The sequence below is a fragment of the Callorhinchus milii genome, unplaced genomic scaffold (genome assembly GCF_018977255.1).
Source record: "Callorhinchus milii isolate IMCB2004 unplaced genomic scaffold, IMCB_Cmil_1.0 Scaffold2, whole genome shotgun sequence".
In the NCBI taxonomy this organism is placed as follows: domain Eukaryota; kingdom Metazoa; phylum Chordata; class Chondrichthyes; order Chimaeriformes; family Callorhinchidae; genus Callorhinchus; species Callorhinchus milii.
In genome coordinates, this window is record NW_024704743.1 from 32,563,678 (window position 1) to 32,583,995 (window position 20,318).

Below are 20,318 nucleotides of genomic sequence, written 5' to 3' on the forward strand. Positions count from 1 at the left end.
CATCCTCCCGATGTGAAAGATGTAATTTTGTTGTTGTTGTAAACTGGCAGTCATTTGCAGTGATTCCCCAGTGAAAGAGAAGACAAGTTACTATGATCTGGGAAACTAAAGAAGGAAAAAAATATTACTCAGGCAAAGGAAGAGGGTGGGAACTGTGTTACAAATCAAAAAAGTGTCTTTTTTACGCCTAAATCATACGTTTGGTTTGTTTCCTGATGTGATCTTTAACTGCAATTTCAGAACCAAAGTGATTTGCATAATTTTCAGCAAGTTTTATAATTTGCGCCAAAAGCATAATTTCCCATATTCCTCACGGGAACAAAGGAAGTTTTAGGAAATTCCCACAATTTTTGGTTGATCTCAACCCCACATCTACACCTATGATCTCTCATTGCTGTTTCTCACCTTAGAAAATCCCTTTTTCTCCAGAAACATTTCTAGTTGTCTCTTGAATCCATTTATTAAAATAGAACATCTTCCATAAATCAAGCATAAAGAAGTGGATAAGTTAACATGGTAAAATATTTAACCCTTTCACTGTTGACATGCTGCTGTCAGGTGTGAATCTCCTGAACCCAATTAGTAAAAAAAATCACATAGGGGCACCACAGTAAGTGGAGGAAGAGGGTTAGAATTCTCACAAATGAGTATCTTAAAGTTATTGAATAGGAAATTTAGTTCTGGATGATGGGAGATCAGAGTCAGATCAAATCAGAGGCCAATTGGGTGTAAATCTGTGACAAACAGAAAGAAATTAGGAATTGAGAATTGGGCGCCATTGCCCTAAGTGAAGTGAAAGCCATTTAAATGTAAAAACAAGTTGCTGATGTTCCTGATTGCTCTGCAGCACCTCAGTAAAACAAATAGGAAATTGACAAGGAATTAAAATTAGGAAATACTTGTAATACTTGTATTCTATAAGGCACTTATATCATCAGAATATTTCAAAGTTCTTCACAAGTAATTATTAGCAAGTTGGCACAGAGGAGAATTTTAATTGCACTAAGTTAAAATATAAAGCTGAGTGAGCTTCCAAAAGGATGCTTTCATTGAACTAATCAAGGACTAAACTTTGACTAAACTGTTTCAAAGCGCTTCACAGATATACTGTAATGGATTGACTGTGTCTATAGAACATCAGCTAGGTATTTAATTTTCTGGTTATACTGGATCTATAAACCATGTGACCTGATATTTCTCATGTTCTTTAGTTGAAGACTTAGCCTTAAAATTTAAGAACATGCAGAATTTTGGAAACGGTCTTAAATCCATTTTTAATTTAGAGATTGAATCTCTGCAATTCCAAGAATTTGCAGAAAATCTGCTTGCAGGCTGAATTCACGAATGCTTTCCAAAATTGCACCCAGCCTGGCAAATTTCCGGCCCTTAAGAGAATACAACTGGATCTGAATTGTGGATGCAATTTTGCATTGTAACCTTTCAGGTTTACTTCTGGAGCAAAGAAAAGAAAGACATTAAGGTGCCTTGATCACAGTTTGGATGGGTGTCTGATCGCATTATAAGTTGCGTGGAAATCTGTTCATTGACTGTATTTCTGCACTATGTTTGTATTTCCATTTAAACACCATGCAACCAACCCAGCTCTGTATATCAAAGGGACTCCACCACAAGAGCCTCCAAATCAAAACAGTGAGTTTATATATTGCAGAACATGGATGTGCACACAGACATTTCAATCATTATATTAAGTAAAGCAGAGCTTTGTGAGTTCTTGCGTTTGGCTATGGTTTGCTCCATGGCAGACGAGCAATATGTTTAATCTGCGTCCAAAGCTAATCTGGATCATCCGTTGCCATTGCTAGTGTTTCACTAACAGATCCCAGACACACTCATTCGGAAATACAACACCAATATGATTTGGCCCTTCTGTAACTTCCTGCTAATTGAGGGGATTTTGCACAGGCTCTTTGTCTGCATCACCAACTTGTGTTCTTTTATTTCTCAAGAATGTGAGAACTTTAGTGGAGACGTTGGGCCTTTCTGCAATCACTGTTTGGACTCATTGAAGCATATAACTGAGTAATTACCTTTCAGTTCTGCTGTCTGATGTGCTTCCTCCTTTGTTCTTCAGCTGGACATGGGAGATAACAGGAAAGTGAACGTCTGGGCTAATATCTTAAAGGGACTGGTACCAGTGACTGAGAAGGATGAGTATTTACAGCAAGGACTTCAGTCCTCCTGACGTGAAAGGCGCTTTATAAATGGAATCTTGTTGTTGTTGTTCAGTCGTTTTTTCCATAATTCAATCTTTAGTATGTCTATTCAGCATGTCTACCAAGCTACGTGTACAGCTTGCTGCAAAAACAGTCACTACAGTTTATAGTACATCCTGTGAAGCTCTTCCTGACATGAAAAGCGTTAAACCAAATGTAAGGATTATTAGTATTATTATATGCACATGGCTCCCACCTTCGGTGAATCAAACTCGTCTGTGATATAAACCGGGCATAACATTGAAGAGGATACATTTTCTACCATGTCTGACAATGAGCATTTCATTATTCTCAGCCTTGTCAGGTATTTGGAAGGTTTCCTATATAATATTGAGAACTTCAAAGTGAGTTTTTTTTTATTGATGAATTTTTTTTAAGTATCAGGAATAAAATGCTGCTGCCTTTTCTGCATAAGCTATTAATAACCTTCCTAAGTATCATATCTCCCATTTAAACATGAATCATTTACTCTGTCTCCCAAAAAGAACGGTAGTATCAACACTGAATTTAAGTCTGAAATTTGTCATGATGTTAAATTTTAAGAGAGTGAGCCAAACTGTAGCAGCCTTTCCCAGAACTGAAGGGGAAAAGAATAGCCAATATATTAATTGGACTCTAACTCAATGTGGCTTGTGGTTGTAATTGATTCAATTAGAATAAATAGGTTAAAGCTGATGTTATTAAAGTACTACATCAGGATAAACCAATACAAAGCCTTCTCAATTATTCTGCCTTTCCGAAGGTATTTTAACTTCCTTTCATTTCCACTGGGTTATGAATCCCTGGGTTCCCTCCGGGAGCTGCAGCATGTGGCCATTCAGCATGTTTGAGCCTTGACAGTGGGCATAAACCCATCCAAGCCCGGTCCTGACCACAGATGTTCACCTTCCAACAGGTTCCCCCCTGAATACTGATCAGAGACTTTGCAGCTAAATTAGGTCTCTGACTGACTGAGATCAGATAGCTCACCACAAACCAGGAATTGAAACAGTACCCATTGGTCTGTCAGGCCTATTGCTGTTCCAAGGGGTGTATTTACCCAATAGGTTGTGGCAGGATCTTAGTTTTTTTTAAGTGGCAGGAATGGTACAAATGCTCAAACACACATATTGTATGGCATTGTTCTACATAGACATGTTTTGTGAGGTTAATATTTTAGGTTTGCAGGAGAACACATTTGGTGTCCTGGATTGCTCGTGCAGAACACATCCTCTGTCTTAAAACCAAATGTGGCGTCTGAACTTTCTACTCACCTACCACCTTACTACTTTTAATGCCATTTTGGGAATGTAATAGTGGGTGGGAGGTAGGGGGAAGGGGCTTAACGCAGACAGTTTCTTTTGTTTATACATAGCTTATAGTTACCACTGATACAAATCACACTCCATTTTAGTCCACCTGTTTTAATTTAAATGAAGATATTTAATCACCTGCTATGATCCTATGTTAGCTAATGTACTGTACTGGCTTTATCATACAAACAAGACACTTCACCTTATTCAAATGAAGCAAATGATTGTACTGGTGACATGCAAGAAAGACACAGCGCAGGAAGCCACGCTCCAATGAGGTGGAACTTTGTACATTCAGTGTGCATTAAAGAACGGACAAATATATTTTTGTATGAAAGTCACTTTAACAAGGGTAGTGTACAGGGCTCTGGGAACCAGAGATGAATGCTTTTTGAAACGCTCACGCTGGTGCCTCCATATGGAGTATTCACAGAGTAATAGAGGATCTCTTAGAATCAGAATCGTGTAACACAAAAGGAAGCCATTTGGCCCATTGATGCTTGTTCCGGCTCTCTGAAAGAACTATCCATTCAGTCCCACTCCCTTGCCCTTTCCCCAAACCCTTTCATATTATCTTCTCAAATATTTGTCCAAATCCCATTTAGAAGCTATTATGGATTCTGCTTCAACCACATTAGTTTGGTAGGGCCATTTCATGTCCTAATAACCATTTGTGTGTAAAATAAAATTCTCCTAACCTCTCCCTCTGATGATCTTAAATTTATGCCCTCTGGTTTCTGACCCACTGACCAGTTCACTCCTACCGCATTTTAGCAGCCCAGTCCCCTGGAGGCATCTGTGAAATAATCAAATAGGTTTTGTTCAATAAGATATTTCAAACGCTAGCAGTGTTGCATTGCCTCTGATTTAACTTTATGTTTTAGCACTTTTTCCAAATCACTATGTAAAAGCTCAGCAAATTAAATCAACTCAAGTGCCATAAAGGGAAGCACTGAAACATATTGATTTACTTGCACTACTTATCAATGCATTTGAGTAAATGGTTGTTTCATCTACCACTTAGTATGTCTGGCACATCTTTTCTTCCCCCATCTCAGTTCTTCATTCCTTGTGCACAGATAGGGAATCTGCAGCCCAATGGTTCTATCTCTTCTGGGATTCTAGAATAGTTCACCAGATGTGGTGCCCCATTGAAGTATACCCCAGGTCATAGTTTCATAAATATATTGATCCAGATGTTGGGTTGGATTTTGGCATCTCAAAAGATGTCTACATCTTCTGCTCAACAATGTTGTTTGTGAAAAACTGAACCTCAGTGTCCATTAAGTGCAATGTACAGGAGTTACAACACATCACACAAATATATCTGTATTCTTTGATGAAGTACATATTATGGTATATAATAATAATCTTTTACTTTGATATTGCAAGTCTGGAGGACTATCACATGGTTCACTGTAAAGCGTAGTGGTTGTGTATTTTTGTAAATGCTTATTGTACAGAAAAGATAGCACTTTTCAAAATGTACAAAATAACTGAGCAGAAACATATTATTAGCTTAAACATATTATGTTTATCAGTGGTATTAAAATCTAATCTAAACATGAAGCATGATGCAGGAGACATTGAGACTTAGTTACAGAATATGGAGCATATTAGATCTGACCTATAGTAATAGTTCAATTACGTTTTAGGTCACTGGAGGTAACTGTCTAACATCGACTTAAACTCAAACAGCAAAGTGTCATTGGGCATTAACATAGCTTGTGGGTGAATACTAATGCTAAGTTTGCTGTTTTCCATCAGGCGTAAAAATGAAAGGCTCCAAAAATAGTCCTGCTGTTTGTTCAAAGAGCCTCAATTCTCAACATCATTTGCTGCTCTTTGAAAACAATCCACAGCAGGGGATGCTAGGAGCTGAGGCTGTATTGACTCAGTCTCAGCAACACTAAGGATGGCTACCTTGATTGAGTTATCATCCAATAAGCTAATAACAATCTTTGCATTTCATGTATCACCGCATCACATTGTTGAAACATAATAGGTACTGACAGGAGTCAATCAGGAGTGCGTCACTCTTGTTGACGTTCAACTGGAGCAAGTTAGCTTTCATCCAGGACTTGATTTCCGAAAGACATTCTGTCAGGACAGCAGTGGTCCTAGAGTTGAGCTTGGAGGCTGAAAGATAGAATTGGGTGTCATACGGTACATGTGGAAATTGACCCCATGTCTGCAGTTGATGCCACCAAGAGGGAACATGTAGATGTTGTAGAGGAGAGGACCAATGACAGAGTACTGAGGAACGCCACACAAGATGGTCTGAAGGCTGGGTGAAATGTTATTTGTGGAGACAAAGTAGAGACCGCGTGAAAGTAGATCTGAACCATGAAAATTGAGGGAGAGGTCGTGGAGGAGGATAGTATGGTCAACAGTGTCAGAGGCAGCAGAGAGGTCAAGGATGGTGAGAAGACAGAGGGAGCCCTGGTCACAGTTGGACAAAATGTCATGTCACTTTGACTTAAGGCTGTTTCTGTGCTGTGAGCACAGAAGCCGGTAAGCAATTACTCATTCCAGGAATTTGGAAACGAAAGGGAGGTTGGAAATGGAGCGGTAATTTGAGAGCAGCGATGGATCCAGAGAAGGTTTTTTGAGGATAGGGACTTGATTAGCTACGATAAGGTATTAAAATGCTGAATTGGCATTTTACCTCTTGCTAACAATTTTGAATCCACTTTCCAAAGAGTAGGAAAGCTGAGCATTGCTAAACAACAACAACTTGTATTTATATAGCGCCCTTCACACGGTGTAGAGTCTCGGAGCGCTTAAACATGAAAGATTTATTGAATGATGTGATCTCCCATGGCATTCTGGCCCTTTTTACACTAAAATCAATAAACACAGCAATGGTATTGCGGTAGCTCATGTTTCCACTTACTCGAGCGGTAAAATGATAGGCGCTTCAAGTATAAACCCTACAATCTTTGGAGATGTTGTTGCAAAAACTAAATTAAAATTTAAACACAGTGATACCACAAGCACCCCAAATAGGCACTATACATCCCAAATAATAATAAAGTAATCCTTGCATTTGATATAGCGCTTTTCACGTCTTCTCAACATCTCAAAGCCTTCACAGAATAGACTGTAAAGTGAATTGACCATATATTTGTGGGCGAAATAGGCACTATACAACAGAAATCAAGAGCTGGTCTCATTCACGGACCAAATATCTTGCCTTTAGTTTTTTTTATATTGCTGACAAGCGCTTCACACTTGTTCCATATTCATGGTGTAATGATAAAGGAAACAGTTCTCAATTCAAATAAAAACAAGTTTAATGTAAACCATTTGTCAAAACAAATACCAGTACTTCCAGTTTTGAATGATTTTAAAAAAAAGTCAGTGTATTTATTAGAAGATGGAGTTACTATAAATCAGTTTACATTGTTATAGAAATGTAATACCAACAGGACTTTACATAATTATTTGAATAACACTGGCTCCATTTGCCTGAATACTTTAAATTAGTCCAGTGACATGAAAAAAAGTCTCTAAAATCCTTGGTTGTCTTTCCCTTGTAAGAAAATCTTAGATTTTTTTTCCTTCAAGTATATATATATAAAAAACTACATTTACATTATTTATCCTGCTTGCAGATATAGGATAAAAACATGATGTCAGCAAGCACTCGAGGGTTAAAACAGGCTACAGAGCAGCAATTGCAACTTTCTAGCAAGCAGAATAATGGTTTAAAATATTTCAACATAAATGCAAAAAGTTAGTCATCTCTAAATTCCGAACGCCAGAGGTCTGTCTGTGTACAGCTTATAACATTTGGAAAAAGTCTAAAGAGTAAATATTAATTTAACATCCTAAAATTGACAACTGTCAAAATAACGATACCATTGAATAGTGCGTCAGATAGAAATATTTTAAATAAACTGAAGTCAACATTTTTGGTTGCATATTCTGATATGGTTTAACATTATAAACTAATACCTACTTAATAATTTATCTGCAATGAGCTGAACACATATATAGTTCCGCACTTAAGTTCCCTTCTACAGTGCGCAGCGTTGTAAAAACCTTTACAATAAATAATTTTAAAATAGTTTAACAATATTTTTTATAAGGCACAGTTTAAACCAATGACTATTTAAAATTCACTATTTTGTTTCTTTTTGCTTCCAAATCAACAATCATGGACAGATGCAATAAAACAGAAAGAGGAGACTGTTATTGTCAGGGGCTGATTCTATTTCAGAATCCAAATAGCTGACAGCAGCAGTTAAAGTTTCCCAAAAGTGAAACAGGATGGGGATTAAAATGTGACAGGTCATCAAACAAGCACAAGTGATGTGTATTTCCAGAACGGTCTGCCTTGTCGATTGTCCACACAGCTGTTCTGCCCATTAATTCCAGATCACTTGCTCGCTCCAAGTTCCACTCATGCAGAGAAGGGGGGGGGGGGGTGGAGAAAATAAATTCGGTACCTGTCCATCACCCCCACATGGTCATAAGCTTGATTGTTCGAAGCCCTCAACAGATATCAAATATCTCTGAAATACTTTGCATAGGTCAGACTTTTTTTTAAAAAAATGAGATTAACATTCAGTGCTTTGAAATTCAAAAGGTAGTTGTTACCGTAATGCAGAATTGTCTCTGTATTTCACTAAACCCTGATGTGCACATTTCATTTATTTATTATCATTATTGCATGTCCCAGTATTATTGCATGCAGCTCCTGCAGTTGTGACAGGGCCTGAAAGCTGAAAATATTGCGGCGTTCTCCCTGAATGCAGAAAAGGTTTGCATAAGGCAATTACACTATGTTACGTCCCGTGATTAATGCATAATGTTGCAGGCTGGTTGAAGGCTGTGGACTTGCATCTTACGTTTCTCCTGCTAGTAAACACAACACGTTTTCTGCTGTTTCAAGGATTTGTTTTGTGTGGTGTGACAGTGTGCAGCGCAGTTGTTGGTAGGAATCAAAACGCTGCGATGGGATTTTGTTTTCACAATCAGAAAGTAGTGAACTTTTTGTTTGTTTTGCGTCCGTTATTATTGCATGCTGCAGATGGTACTGGTTGGAGTTTCTGGAATATATATGATTTCCTGATTCTAAAAGTAGTGTGCACTTTTGTAGTTTTTTTTAAATAAAAAAAAACTCCTATTGTTATTGCATGCGATCGGTCTGCAGCTGCTGTGGTTGGTACTGACTGAAGGCTGCAGCCGCTGCTGCCCCAGGACCTTGGCTGGGCATGGGCTGCTGGACTGCATAACTGTACCCAGCGGCGGTGACGTATCCTGCAGCTGCGGCTGCGGCTGGGGACGCGGCGTATGGATATTGTTCGTAGGCGGCGGCGGCAGCAGCTGCTGTGGCTGCGGAGTACTGCGCGTACGCAGTGCCCGTGTAGTCGATGTAAGGGCTGGCAGCGGCCGCGGGCTGCACGTGGGGGATCACAACCCCGGGTTGCATGAAAGCCTGTGGATAGACATAGTGAGCGGGTATCCTGTGGGGTAAGGAAAAGCAAATGTCAGCAAAAGAAAAGCCAGAGCTATGCAGTTCGATCCATCCACAAAGTGTAATAAAAACTTTCTCTAAGTTGTTATTGTGCATATAGGGTTGCCACAATACGCAAGGCTAAATAAATCGTATGCATTACCGACTTATGCCCAAGAGCCTCGGCTGAGTAACTGTACCGGAATGGGTCAACTGAAACAAAGCATTTTTGTGCATTAAAATTGCTACATACAAAAAGGCAGGTTTTAAAGATTTGGTTTTTTAAAATAAATAATAGGCAAGCAATTTAAGGTTATTTATCAAGGAAGTTATTCACTACCAATAACATGAGCTGAAACCATATGCAAATAAGTCTGCAAATATTACACTAGCTTTTATGAAGAAACAGAGTTTTGGACTTCACTACTGAACTCTGTTTATACTGTAATAAGAACTAGTTACAGGCCAAGCTTCTATTGATTTTTTTGCGATGTAATCTTATCATGGCAACCCTATGTATTGCTATGCAATCTCAGCACTCATTAATATCATATCAGATCCACAACCCCATCACCCTAATTAAAAGTAAAACACAGGCAAAAAACAAACAAAATACAAACCAGACCACAAAGTGGGAAACAAATGGTCACACAGCAAGATCACTCTACACATATGAATTCTACTGCAGCTCTCATTCCGTGTCAAAGAGGCTCCAATAGAAGCTACACAGACACTATCAAAAACACAGCACTGAACGCCAGTACGTGTGCATTACATTCAAAGGAAAGGTCACAGGAACTTCTTGGGCAAACCGAAACATATAGACCTGGACCCCATCATCTGGCTTGCAGCGATCCGCCTACTGACATGCAAAAAAACACACGCTAAAAGACAAAGAGATTGTGGGGTGAGAGGAAAACAACGTCACACTGGAGGAGGGGGGCAACGTCTAGTTAAATTGCATTTTTTTCAGAGAACCAATACTTGAATTACTTTGATTTTTGCTTTAAAACTACTACAGATGATGCTTGAACACAAATTCCACCAGCCTGAGTAACCGCCCTGATCTCACCAGGCTTCCCAACACAGCAGTACCCAACGCAAACGCTAGATCAGTCAATGTCACCTGTAGTCACCATTGTCCATTTAGAGGTTCCCGGCTATGGGTACGGATCCCAGTATCTGGCCAAACGATGCTATGAACTAATTCCACAGTGAGAACAAAGTTGGGACCTGCGGCAACAGTTGTTTGAGGCAAGTAATTTACAGCTGCTTCCTGTGATATTGTCCTTCAGTTAAGTACAAACCTACTATCCTGTGATACTTTTGAATATCACCCTACTTCTAAATGTGGAGAAGCTGAAAAGTTCAGTGGTTAGCTTGCAAATCCAGTTCACTAAAAGAACTAGTAACAGAGGTTCCTCATTTCCCAGGCCAATCCTTTGTATTACTGCACAGGGAAAAACAACAGGGAACCATTGATCAGTTTTTCATAGCACAAAACATATATAGTGTAACACAGATTCAAAGAGTTCCAAGGCATTTGGTACAGAATAAAAATATCATCCTTAATGAATATACTTGCTGTAGGAAGTTTATAGAATAAACTTGCTACTGGTAATTTAAGAAGGTACTACAATGTTCTGATATAAAGTCATATATTAGAAGATTTTTTTCCTGCAATGTTCTTCCCTTGCCCCTCCTCTCCCAAATGTACTCTCAGATTTATGTACATGTGTGGTACTAGAGATATTACAGAAAACTTTAAAAGTAATTCATAAAAATCTCTCTCTATATATATTATATAACATATATATCAGGTAATTCCCCAAACCAAAAGCTGTTGAATGATCAACTCCCATTAACATATCCCAACAGCTGACAAACAAATTTGCAACTTTATTACATCTATAAACTAAGATGTGCTTCCCCCAATTTCTAACACCAGAATCTTAGCCCATTCAAGTAGTTTCTTCTTCTTGTAAGTGATCTTTCATGTTCTCCACAATTTAAATTATACTGTTAAACTGTAGTAGGTATCCTTACTGTTCTAGATGTCTAAACTGGTAGCAATGTTAGTGACCAGGAGAAACCCAACTTAGAAACAAGGAAATTGCAATATTTACAGAATAAGACAAGTAGGAACCTTCTATTTAACAGTGAAGTATGCATCAAATGATAAACTAATTATATATTTACTGTCTTGTTAGTTATCTAATCTATTCGATGTGGAAAGCACGTAATGAACAATGCTCATGTTTAATTGTAGCCTCAAGATATCCAGCTATATAAGATTCATTCAAAATTAACACACATGCCACAGAAACCTTTAAACGAGGTGGCGGTCTGACTGCTTCCTCCTGATATAAAACATCCTGGAGCAGAGGATATATGGTACACACAGGTCGAGTGTAACGATGCAGCGGAATTCCCTCTCCCCAATGCTCAACAGCCATCGTATTCGACTGCAGTTGTTATTCTGACTGCAAAGGGCACACACACACTGACACAATACAGACACACACAATACACACCACACACACACAGACACAATACACACCACACACACACACACCACACACAATACACCACACACACACACACAGACACAATACACCAAACACACACACACAGACACAATACACCAAACACACACTGATACAATACAGACATACAATACACCACACACACACACACACACCACACACACACACACTGACACAATACACACACACAGACACACACACCACACACACACACAGACACAATACACACCACACGCACACACTGACACAATACAGACATACAATACACCACACACACACAATACACCACACACACACACAGACACAATACACCAAACACACACACACACAATACACAACACACACACACACCACACAACACACACAGACACAATACACACACACACACACACACACACACACACACACACATACACACACACACACTGACACAATACACACCACATAGACACACACACACACCACACACACACTGACACAATACACACCACACAGACACACACACACAATACACACACACTGACACAATACACACCACACAGACACACACACACAATACACACCACACAGACACACACACACTGACACAATACACACCACACAGACACACACACACAACACACCACACACACACACACACACACTGACACAATACACACCACACAGACACACACACACAATACACACCACATAGACACACACACAATACACCACACACACAATACACCACACAGACACACACACAGACACAATACACAGACACACCACACAGACACACACACACAATACACCACACACACACACACACACACACAGACACAATACACACCACAAAGACACACACACACAATACACACAGACACACACAATACACCACACACACCACACACAATACACACCACACACACACAATACACCACACATACACAGACACACACACACACAATACACCACACACACACACACTACACACCACATACACACACACAATACACCACATACACACACACACTACACACACACAATACACCACACACACACACAGACATACACACACAACACAATACACACCACACACACACACACCACACACACAATACACACACCACACACCCGGTGGCTTGTCTGGGTGTGCGTTTGTGCCTTTACACACAGCACTGTGTCTATCCCTTCAGGTTATTATGTTCCAGTCATTCATATCGTCTCCCACATTTTGCAGCAAAGACATGTTGCTCTGCCATCGTCTCACTTCAGAAACCCGGCGCGATGGCTGTGAGTGCTGTCCATGAATGCCATGATGGTACGTTGGAAAGGGGGGGGGGGTGTATGTGAGTGGGGGGTGTATGTGAGTGGGGGGGGTGTATGTGAGTGGGGGGGGGTGTATGTGAGTGGGGGGGGTGTATGTGTGGGGGGGGTGTATGTGAGTGGGGGGTGTGTGTATGTGAGTGGGGGGGGTGTATGTGAGTGGGGGGGGGGTGTATGTGAGTGGGGGGGGTGTATGTGAGTGGGGGGGGTGTATGTGAGTGGGGGGGGTATGTGAGTGGGGGGGTGTATGTGAGTGGGGAGGGGGTGTATGTGAGTGGGGGGGTGTATGTGAGTGGGGGGTGTATGTGAGTGGGGGGGGTGTATGTGAGTGGGGGGGGGTGTATGTGAGTGGGGGGTGTATGTGAGTGGGGGGGTGTATGTGAGTGGGGGGGGGTGTATGTGAGTGGGGGGGTGTATGTGAGTGGGGAGGGGTGTATGTGAGTGGGGGGGTGTATGTGAGTGGGGGGGGTGTGATGTGAGTGGGGGGGGTGTATGTGAGTGGGGGGGGGTGTATGTGAGTGGGGGGGGGTGTATGTGAGTGGGGGGGTGTGTATGTGAGTGGGGGGGTGTATGTGAGTGGGAGGGGGGGGGTGTATGTGAGTGGGAGGGGGGTGTATGTGAGTGGGAGGGGTGTATGTGAGTGGGGGGGTGTATGTGAGTGGGGGTGTGTATGTGAGTGGGGGGTGTGTATGTGAGTGGGGGGGGGTGTATGTGAGTGGGGGGGGGTGTATGTGAGTGGGGGGGGTGTATGTGAGTGGGGGGGGTGTATGTGAGTGGGGGGGTGTATGTGAGTGGGGGGTGTATGTGAGTGGGGGGGTGTGTAGTGAGTGGGGGGGGTGTATGTGAGTGGGGGGGTGTATGTGAGTGGGGGGGGGGTGTATGTGAGTGGGGGGGGGTGTATGTGATGGGGGGGTGTATGTGAGTGGGGGGGTGTATGTGAGTGGGGGGGGGGTGTATGTGAGTGGGGGGGTGTATGTGAGTGGGGGGGGGTGTATGTGAGTGGGGGGTGTATGTGAGTGGGGGGGTGTATGTGAGTGGGAGGGGGTGTATGTGAGTGGGGGGGGGTATGTGAGTGGGGGGGTGTATGTGAGTGGGGGGGGTGTATGTGAGTGGGGGGGTGTATGTGAGTGGGGGGGGTGTATGTGAGTGGGAGGCGGGGGTGTATGTGAGTGGGGGGGGGTGTATGTGCCGTGTATGTGTGAGAGCTGTATACCATGTGTGTGTGTGAGGGCTGTATACCGTGTGTGTGTGTGTGTGAGAGAGAGAGAGCTGTATACCGTGTGTGTGAGAGCTGTGTACTGTGTGTGTGTGAGAGCTGTGTACTGTGTGTGTGTGAGAGCTGTATTCTGTGTGTGTGAGAGCTGTATACTGTGCGTGTGTGAGAGCTGTGTGCAGGTGTGAGAGCTGTGTACTGTGTGTGCGTTTGTGGGAGCTGTGTACTGTGTGCGTTTATGTGAGCTGTGTACTATGTGTGTGCATGTGAGAGCTGCGTACAGTGCGTGCGTGTTTGAGAGCTATGTACAATGCGTGCGTGTGTGTGTGAGAGCTGTATTCCATGTGTGTGTGTGAGAGAGTTGTGTACCGTGTGTGTGTGTGAGAGCTGTATACCGTGTGTGTGAGAGAGACCTGTATACCATATGTGTGTGTGAGAGCTGTACACGGTGTGTGTGTGAGAGAGCTGTGTGTGTGTATTGATAGCTGTATACCATGTATGTGCTTGTGTGTGAGAGCTGTATACTATGCATGTGTGTGTGAGAGCTGTTTACTGTGTGTGTGTGAGAGTTGTATATCGTGTGTGTGAGAGCTGTATAATGTGTGAGAGTTGTATATCGTGTGTGTGTGTGTGTGAGAGAGAGCTGTATACCGTGTGTGTGTCTGAGAGCTGTATATCGCGTGTGTGAAGCTGTATACCATGTGTGTGTGAGAGCTCTAAACCATCTGTGTGTGTGAGGGCTGTATACCTGTGTGTGTGTGTGTGTGAGAGAGAGAGCTGTATACCGTGTGTGTGTGTCTGAGAGCTGTATATCGTGTGTGTGAAGCTGTATACCATGTGTGTGTGAGAGCTCTATACCATCTGTGTGTGTGAGGGCTGTATACCATGTGTGTGTGAGAGAGAGCTGTATACCGTGTGTGTGTGTGAGAGCTGTATACCATGTGTGTGTGTGTGTGAGAGAGACCTGTATACCATATGTGTGTGTGAGAGCTGTACACGGTGTGTGTGTGAGAGAGCTGTGTACCATGTGTGTGTGTGTGTGTTGATAGCTGTATACCGTGTGTGTGAGAGCTGTATACTGTGCATGTGTGTGTGAGAGCTGTATACTGTGCGCGTGTGTGTGAGAGCTGTATACTGTGCGCGTGTGTGTGAGAGCTGTATACTGTGCATGTGTGTGTGAGAGCTGTATACTGTATGTGTGTGTGAGAGTTGTATATCGTGTGTGTGTGTGTGTGTGTGAGAGCTGTATACCGTGTGTGTGTGTGTGAGAGAGAGCTGTGTGTGAGTATGTGTGTGAGAGCTGTATTCTGTGTGTGTGTGAGAGAGCTGTGTGCATGCGTGAGAGCTGTGTACTGTGTGCGTTTGTGGGAGCTGTGTACTGTGTGTGCGTGTATGTGTGAGAGCTGCGTAGTGTGTACAGTGCGTGTGTGTGAGAGCTGTATTCCGTGTGTGTGTGAGAGAGAGTTGTGTACCGTGCGTTTGTGTGTGTGAGAGCTGTATACCGTGTGTGTGTGAGAGCTGTATACCATGTGTGTGTGTGAGGGCTGTATACCGTGTGTGTGTGTGTGTGTGTGAGAGCTGTGTACTGTGTGTGTGAGAGCTGTATACTGTGTGTGTGTGTGTGTGTGTGTGAGCTGTATACTAACACAACATGTAGGAGCAGGAGTAGGCCATTTGGCTCTTTGAGTCTGCCCCGCCAGTGCTGTGTGCATGCATGAGAGCTGTGTACTCTGTGCCCGTGTGTGAGAGCTGTGTACAGTGTGTGCGCGTACATGCGTGTGAGAGCTGTGTACAGTGTGCGCGTGCTGTGTGAGAGCTGTGTACAGTGTGCGCGCATGTGTGAGAGCTGTGTACAGTGTGTGCACGCGGGAGTGGGCTGTGTACAGTGTGGTACGTGTGTGAGAGCTATGTACAGTGTGTGCGTACGTGTGCGACAGCAGTGTATAGTGTGTGCGAGCTGTGTACAGTGTGTGCGCACGTGTGTGAGGGCGTGTGTGAGAGCTGTTTACTGTGCGTGTGTGAGAGCTGTGTACTGTGCATGTGTGACAGGTGTGTGCTGTGTACTGTATGTGTGAGAGCGCTGTATACTGTGTGTGTTTGTGAGAGCTGTGTACTGTGTGCGTGCGTGTGTGAGAACTGCACAGTGTGCGTGTGTGAGAGCTGTGTACAGTGTGTGCGTGCATATGTGGGAGCTGTGAACTGTGTGTGTGTGTGCGCGTGTGTGAGAGCTGTGTACAGTGTGTGTGCGCGCGTGTGAGAGTTGTGTACAGTGTGTGTGTGCGCGCGTGTGTGAGAGCTGTGTGCAGTGTATGCGCGCGTGTGTGAGAGCTATGTGCTGCGCGCACGTGTGTGAGAGGGCTGTGTGCTGCACGTGTGTGTGAGATTGCTGTGCGCTGCACGCCTGTGTGAGAGGGCTGTGCGCTGCACGCGCATGTGAGAGGGCTGTGTGCTGCTTGACTGTTTGTGAGGGCTGTGTGCTGCGCGCACCTGTGTGAGAGGGCTGTGTGCTGCGCGCGCCTGTGTGTGAGCTGTATACTGTGTGTGTGTGTAGCTGTGTACTGTGTGTGTGTGTGTGTATGTGGAGCTGTATACTGTGTGTGTGTGGGAGCTGTATGCTGTGTGTGTGTGGGAGCTGTATACTGTTTGTGTGTGTGTAGGTGTGAGCTGTATACTGTGCATGTGTGTGGGAGCTGTATACTGGGCACGTGTGTGGGAGCTGTATACTTTGTGAGTATGTGTGTGGGAGCCGTAAACTGTGCGCGTGTGGGAGCTGTGTGTGTGCGTTGTATATTGTGTATGTATGTGAGCTGGATACTGTGCATGTGTGTGTGAGCTGTATACTGTGTGCGTATGTGTGTGTGCTGTATACTGAGCGTGTGTGTGTGCTGTATACTGTGTGTGTCTTAGAGTTGTATACTGTGTGTGTGTGTGTACTGTATACTGAGCGTGTGTGTGAGCTGTATACTGTGCGTGTGTGTGAGTTGTATACTATGCGTGTGTGTGGGAGCTGTATACTGTGTGTGCGTGGAAGCTGTATACTGTATGTGTGTGTCAGCTGTATACTGTGTGCGTATATGTGCGTGGGAGCTGTATACTGTGTCTGTGTGGGAGCTGTATATTGTGTGTGTGTGTGTGGGAGCTCTATGCTGTGTGTGTGTGTGGGAGCAGTATGCTCTGTGTGTGGGAGCTGTATATTGTGTGTGTGTATATGAGCTGTATACTGTGTGTGTGTGCTGTATACTGTGTGTGTGTGCTGTATACTGAGTGTGTGTGTGAGCTGTGTACTGTGCATGTGTGTGTGAGCTGTATACTGCATGTGTGTGTGAGCTGTATGCTGTATACTGTGTGTGCGAGCTGTATACTATGTGTGTGCGCGTGAGCTGTATACTGTGTGTGTGCGTGAGCTGTATACTGTGTGTGTGCATGAGCTGTATACTGTGTGTGTACGTAGCTGCGTACTGTGTGTGTGAGCTGTATACTGCGTGTGAGAGCTGTACACTGTGTGTGTGTGTGTGTGAGAGCTGTATTCTGTGTGTGTGAGCTGTATATGTTTGTGTGTGTATGTGTGAGCTGTATACTGTATGTGTGTGAGAGAGCTGTATACTGTGTGTGTGTGTGAGCTGTATACTGTGTGTGTGTGTGAGCTGTATACTGTGCGCGTGTGTGTGAGAGAGCTGTATACTGTGCATGAGTGTGGGAGCTGTATACTGTGCGTGTGTGTGTGAGCTGGAAACTGCGTTTGTGTGAGAGAGCTGTATACTGTGTGTGGAAGCTGTATACTGTGTGCATATGTGTGTGGGAGCTGTATACTGTGTGTGTGTGGGAGCTGTATGCTGTGTATGTGTGGGAGCTTCATACTGTGTGTGTGTGGGAGCTGTATACTGTGTGTGTGTGTGGGAGCTGTATACTGTGTGTGTGTGTGTGTGTGGGAGCTGTATGCTGTATATGTGTGGGAGCTGTCTACTGTGTATGTGAGCACTGTATACTATCCGTGTATGTGTGTGGGAGCTGTAAACTGTGTGTGTGGGGGAGCTGTATATTGTGTATGAATGTGAGCTGTATACTGTGTATGTGTGTGAGCCCTGTATACTATGTGTGTGTTAGAGCTGTATACTGTGTGTGTGTGTACTGTATACTGAGCATGTGTGTGAGCTGTATGCTGTGTGTGCGTGGGAGCTGTATACTCTGTGTGTGTGTGTGTGTGTGTGTGTGGGAGCTGTATACTGTGTGTGTGAGCGCTGTATACTGTGCGTGTGTGTGCTGTATGCTGTGTGTGCGTGGGAGCTGTATACTGTGCGTGTGTGTGAGCTGTATACTGTGCGTGTGTGTGAGTTATATACTGTGCGTGTGTGTGGGAGCTGTATGCTGTATATGTGTGGGAGCTGTATATTCTGTGTGTGTGAGAGCTGTATACTGTATACGTATGTGTGCATGGGAGCTGTATACTGTGTGTGTGTGTGAGCTGTATGCTGTGTGTGTGTGTGGGAGCTGTACACTGTGTGTGTGGGAGCTGTACGCTGTGTGTGTGTGTGCGGGAGTTGTATGCTGTGTGGGCTGGAGCTATATGCTGTGTATGTGTGGGGAGCTGTATGCTGTGTGTGTGTGGGAGCTGTATGCTGTGTGTGTGTGGGAGCTGTATGCTGTGTGTGTGTGTGTGTGTGCGGGAGCTGTATGCTGTGTGTGTGTGTGTGTGCGGGAGCTGTATGCTGTGTGGGCTGGAGCTATATGCTGTGTATGTGTGGGGAGCTGTATGCTGTGTGTGTGTGAGAGAGCTGTATACCGTGTGTGTGGGATCTGTACAATGTGTGTGTGGGAGCTGTATACTGTGTGTGCGTTTGTGTGGGAGCTGTATACTGTGTGTGTGTGTGAGCTGTATACTGTGCGTATGTGTGTGGGAGCTGTATACTGTGTGTGCGTTTGTGTGGGAGCTGTATAATGTGTGTGTGTGTGTGGGGGGGTGCTGTATGTGTGTGTGGGAGATGTATACTGTGTGTGTGTGTGTGTGTGCGTGTGGGAGCTGTATACTGTGTGTGTGTGTGGGGGGGGGGGGGCTCTGTACTGTGTGTGTGGGGGGGGAGCTGTATACTGTGTGTGTGTATGTATGAGAGTTGTATACTGATGCGCTTGTGTTTCCCTGGTGCAGGTGACCATGGCTGACAGGGCTGCGGCAGAGCGGGCCTGCAAGGATCCCAATCCCATCATAGACGGCAGGAAAGCCAACGTGAACCTGGCTTACCTGGGGGCCAAGCCGAGGATCATGCAACCAGGTGAGTGAGGGGCAGCCGTGAGGAGAGACAGACAGACCGACAGAGCTGCTGCTGGCAAAGGGGAGGAAGTGAGAGGGGATATAATCAAGAGGGCAATTTAGTAGCAGAGACAATGATTTTACGGTCAACTGGTTGATCAAAAGTTTGACATTAAGATATTAGTTGGTGCATGTGTGTGTTATCCGTGTGTGTGTTGGGGTGGGTGTTGGTGTGGGTGGGGGAGAAAGTTTCTAGTTTCTGTTCAGTGTTAACGTTTCCAACCTGATCTCTTCTCTGGACAGGTTTCACTTTTGGAGTTCAGCAGATACACCCAGCTTTTGTTCAAAGGCCATATGGGTAAGTCTGGTGTCCTCTCTCCACTTACTGTGATTCTGGTTCCTGTTTGACTTTAACAAGATATATTTGCACCGTAACATTTCTACCCTCCCCTCAAAAAAAAATCGACAAACCTGCATTTAATGAAAGTTCCAGTGTTAATCCCAATCCCATGCTTTAAATAAAATGCTATGTCTGTTTAGATTAATTGTGATACATTTATCCTGGGACAACTATAATTGATGACCCTTTTCCAATAGCTAACATAAACTTAAAATGTGTTCTACTGTTCAACCTCTCGGATGAGTCAAGTTCTGAATGTGTTTCCAGCCTTCCAGACACGTTGCTTTGTGCTGTACGTGGTGTTTTTAAAAGATAATTTTTACGAAAATAAAGTGTGCCCCCTTTGGGCTTGACTCAATTCTATGTATTTCTTTCTGATCTGACAGGGGTCGTTTACAGTTAAGATAACATGGTGATGATGAGAGAAGGAATATGATGATATGAGGTGGAATAGTTACGGAATGAGCAGATCTTAAACTGTGTAACCAGTAGACTCAAACACACAAACAAGCTAAATGGTGATTAACTGTTGCATGTACGTTATTTCTTAGAGTGTAATAGAGCTGTGTGTGCTTTTTATTTTTAATGAAGTGGTGTTTAGAGCTAAACAAGCAAACTG

The 20,318-nt window shown here is 43.6% G+C and overlaps 2 protein-coding genes across 2 annotated transcripts; one reads left to right on the plus strand and one right to left on the minus strand.

Annotated features, from left to right (window-relative positions):
- Positions 1 to 6,800: 6,800 nt before the first annotated feature.
- Positions 6,801 to 11,311, minus strand: LOC121848158 (RNA-binding protein 24-like). The gene has a single exon (XM_042332562.1). The coding sequence runs from the start codon at positions 9,105 to 9,107 to the stop codon at positions 8,664 to 8,666; it is 444 nt and encodes a 147-aa protein (XP_042188496.1). The 5' UTR covers positions 9,108 to 11,311; the 3' UTR covers positions 6,801 to 8,663.
- A 7,800-nt stretch (positions 11,312 to 19,111) lies between these two features.
- LOC103184894 (RNA-binding protein 24) lies at positions 19,112 to 19,657 on the plus strand (the record flags this gene model as incomplete). The annotated part of the gene is given in 2 exon segments (XM_007903138.2): positions 19,112 to 19,321; positions 19,603 to 19,657. Coding segments are annotated over 2 exon segments (173 nt in total), but the record flags the coding sequence as incomplete, so codon positions are not given.
- Between the last annotated feature and the right edge of the window lie 661 nt (positions 19,658 to 20,318).

Coding starts and splice junctions, on each gene's coding strand:
- LOC121848158 (XM_042332562.1), bottom strand. CDS start 9,107: ATGCACAATAACAACTTAGAGAAAGTTTTTATTACACTTTGTGGATGG.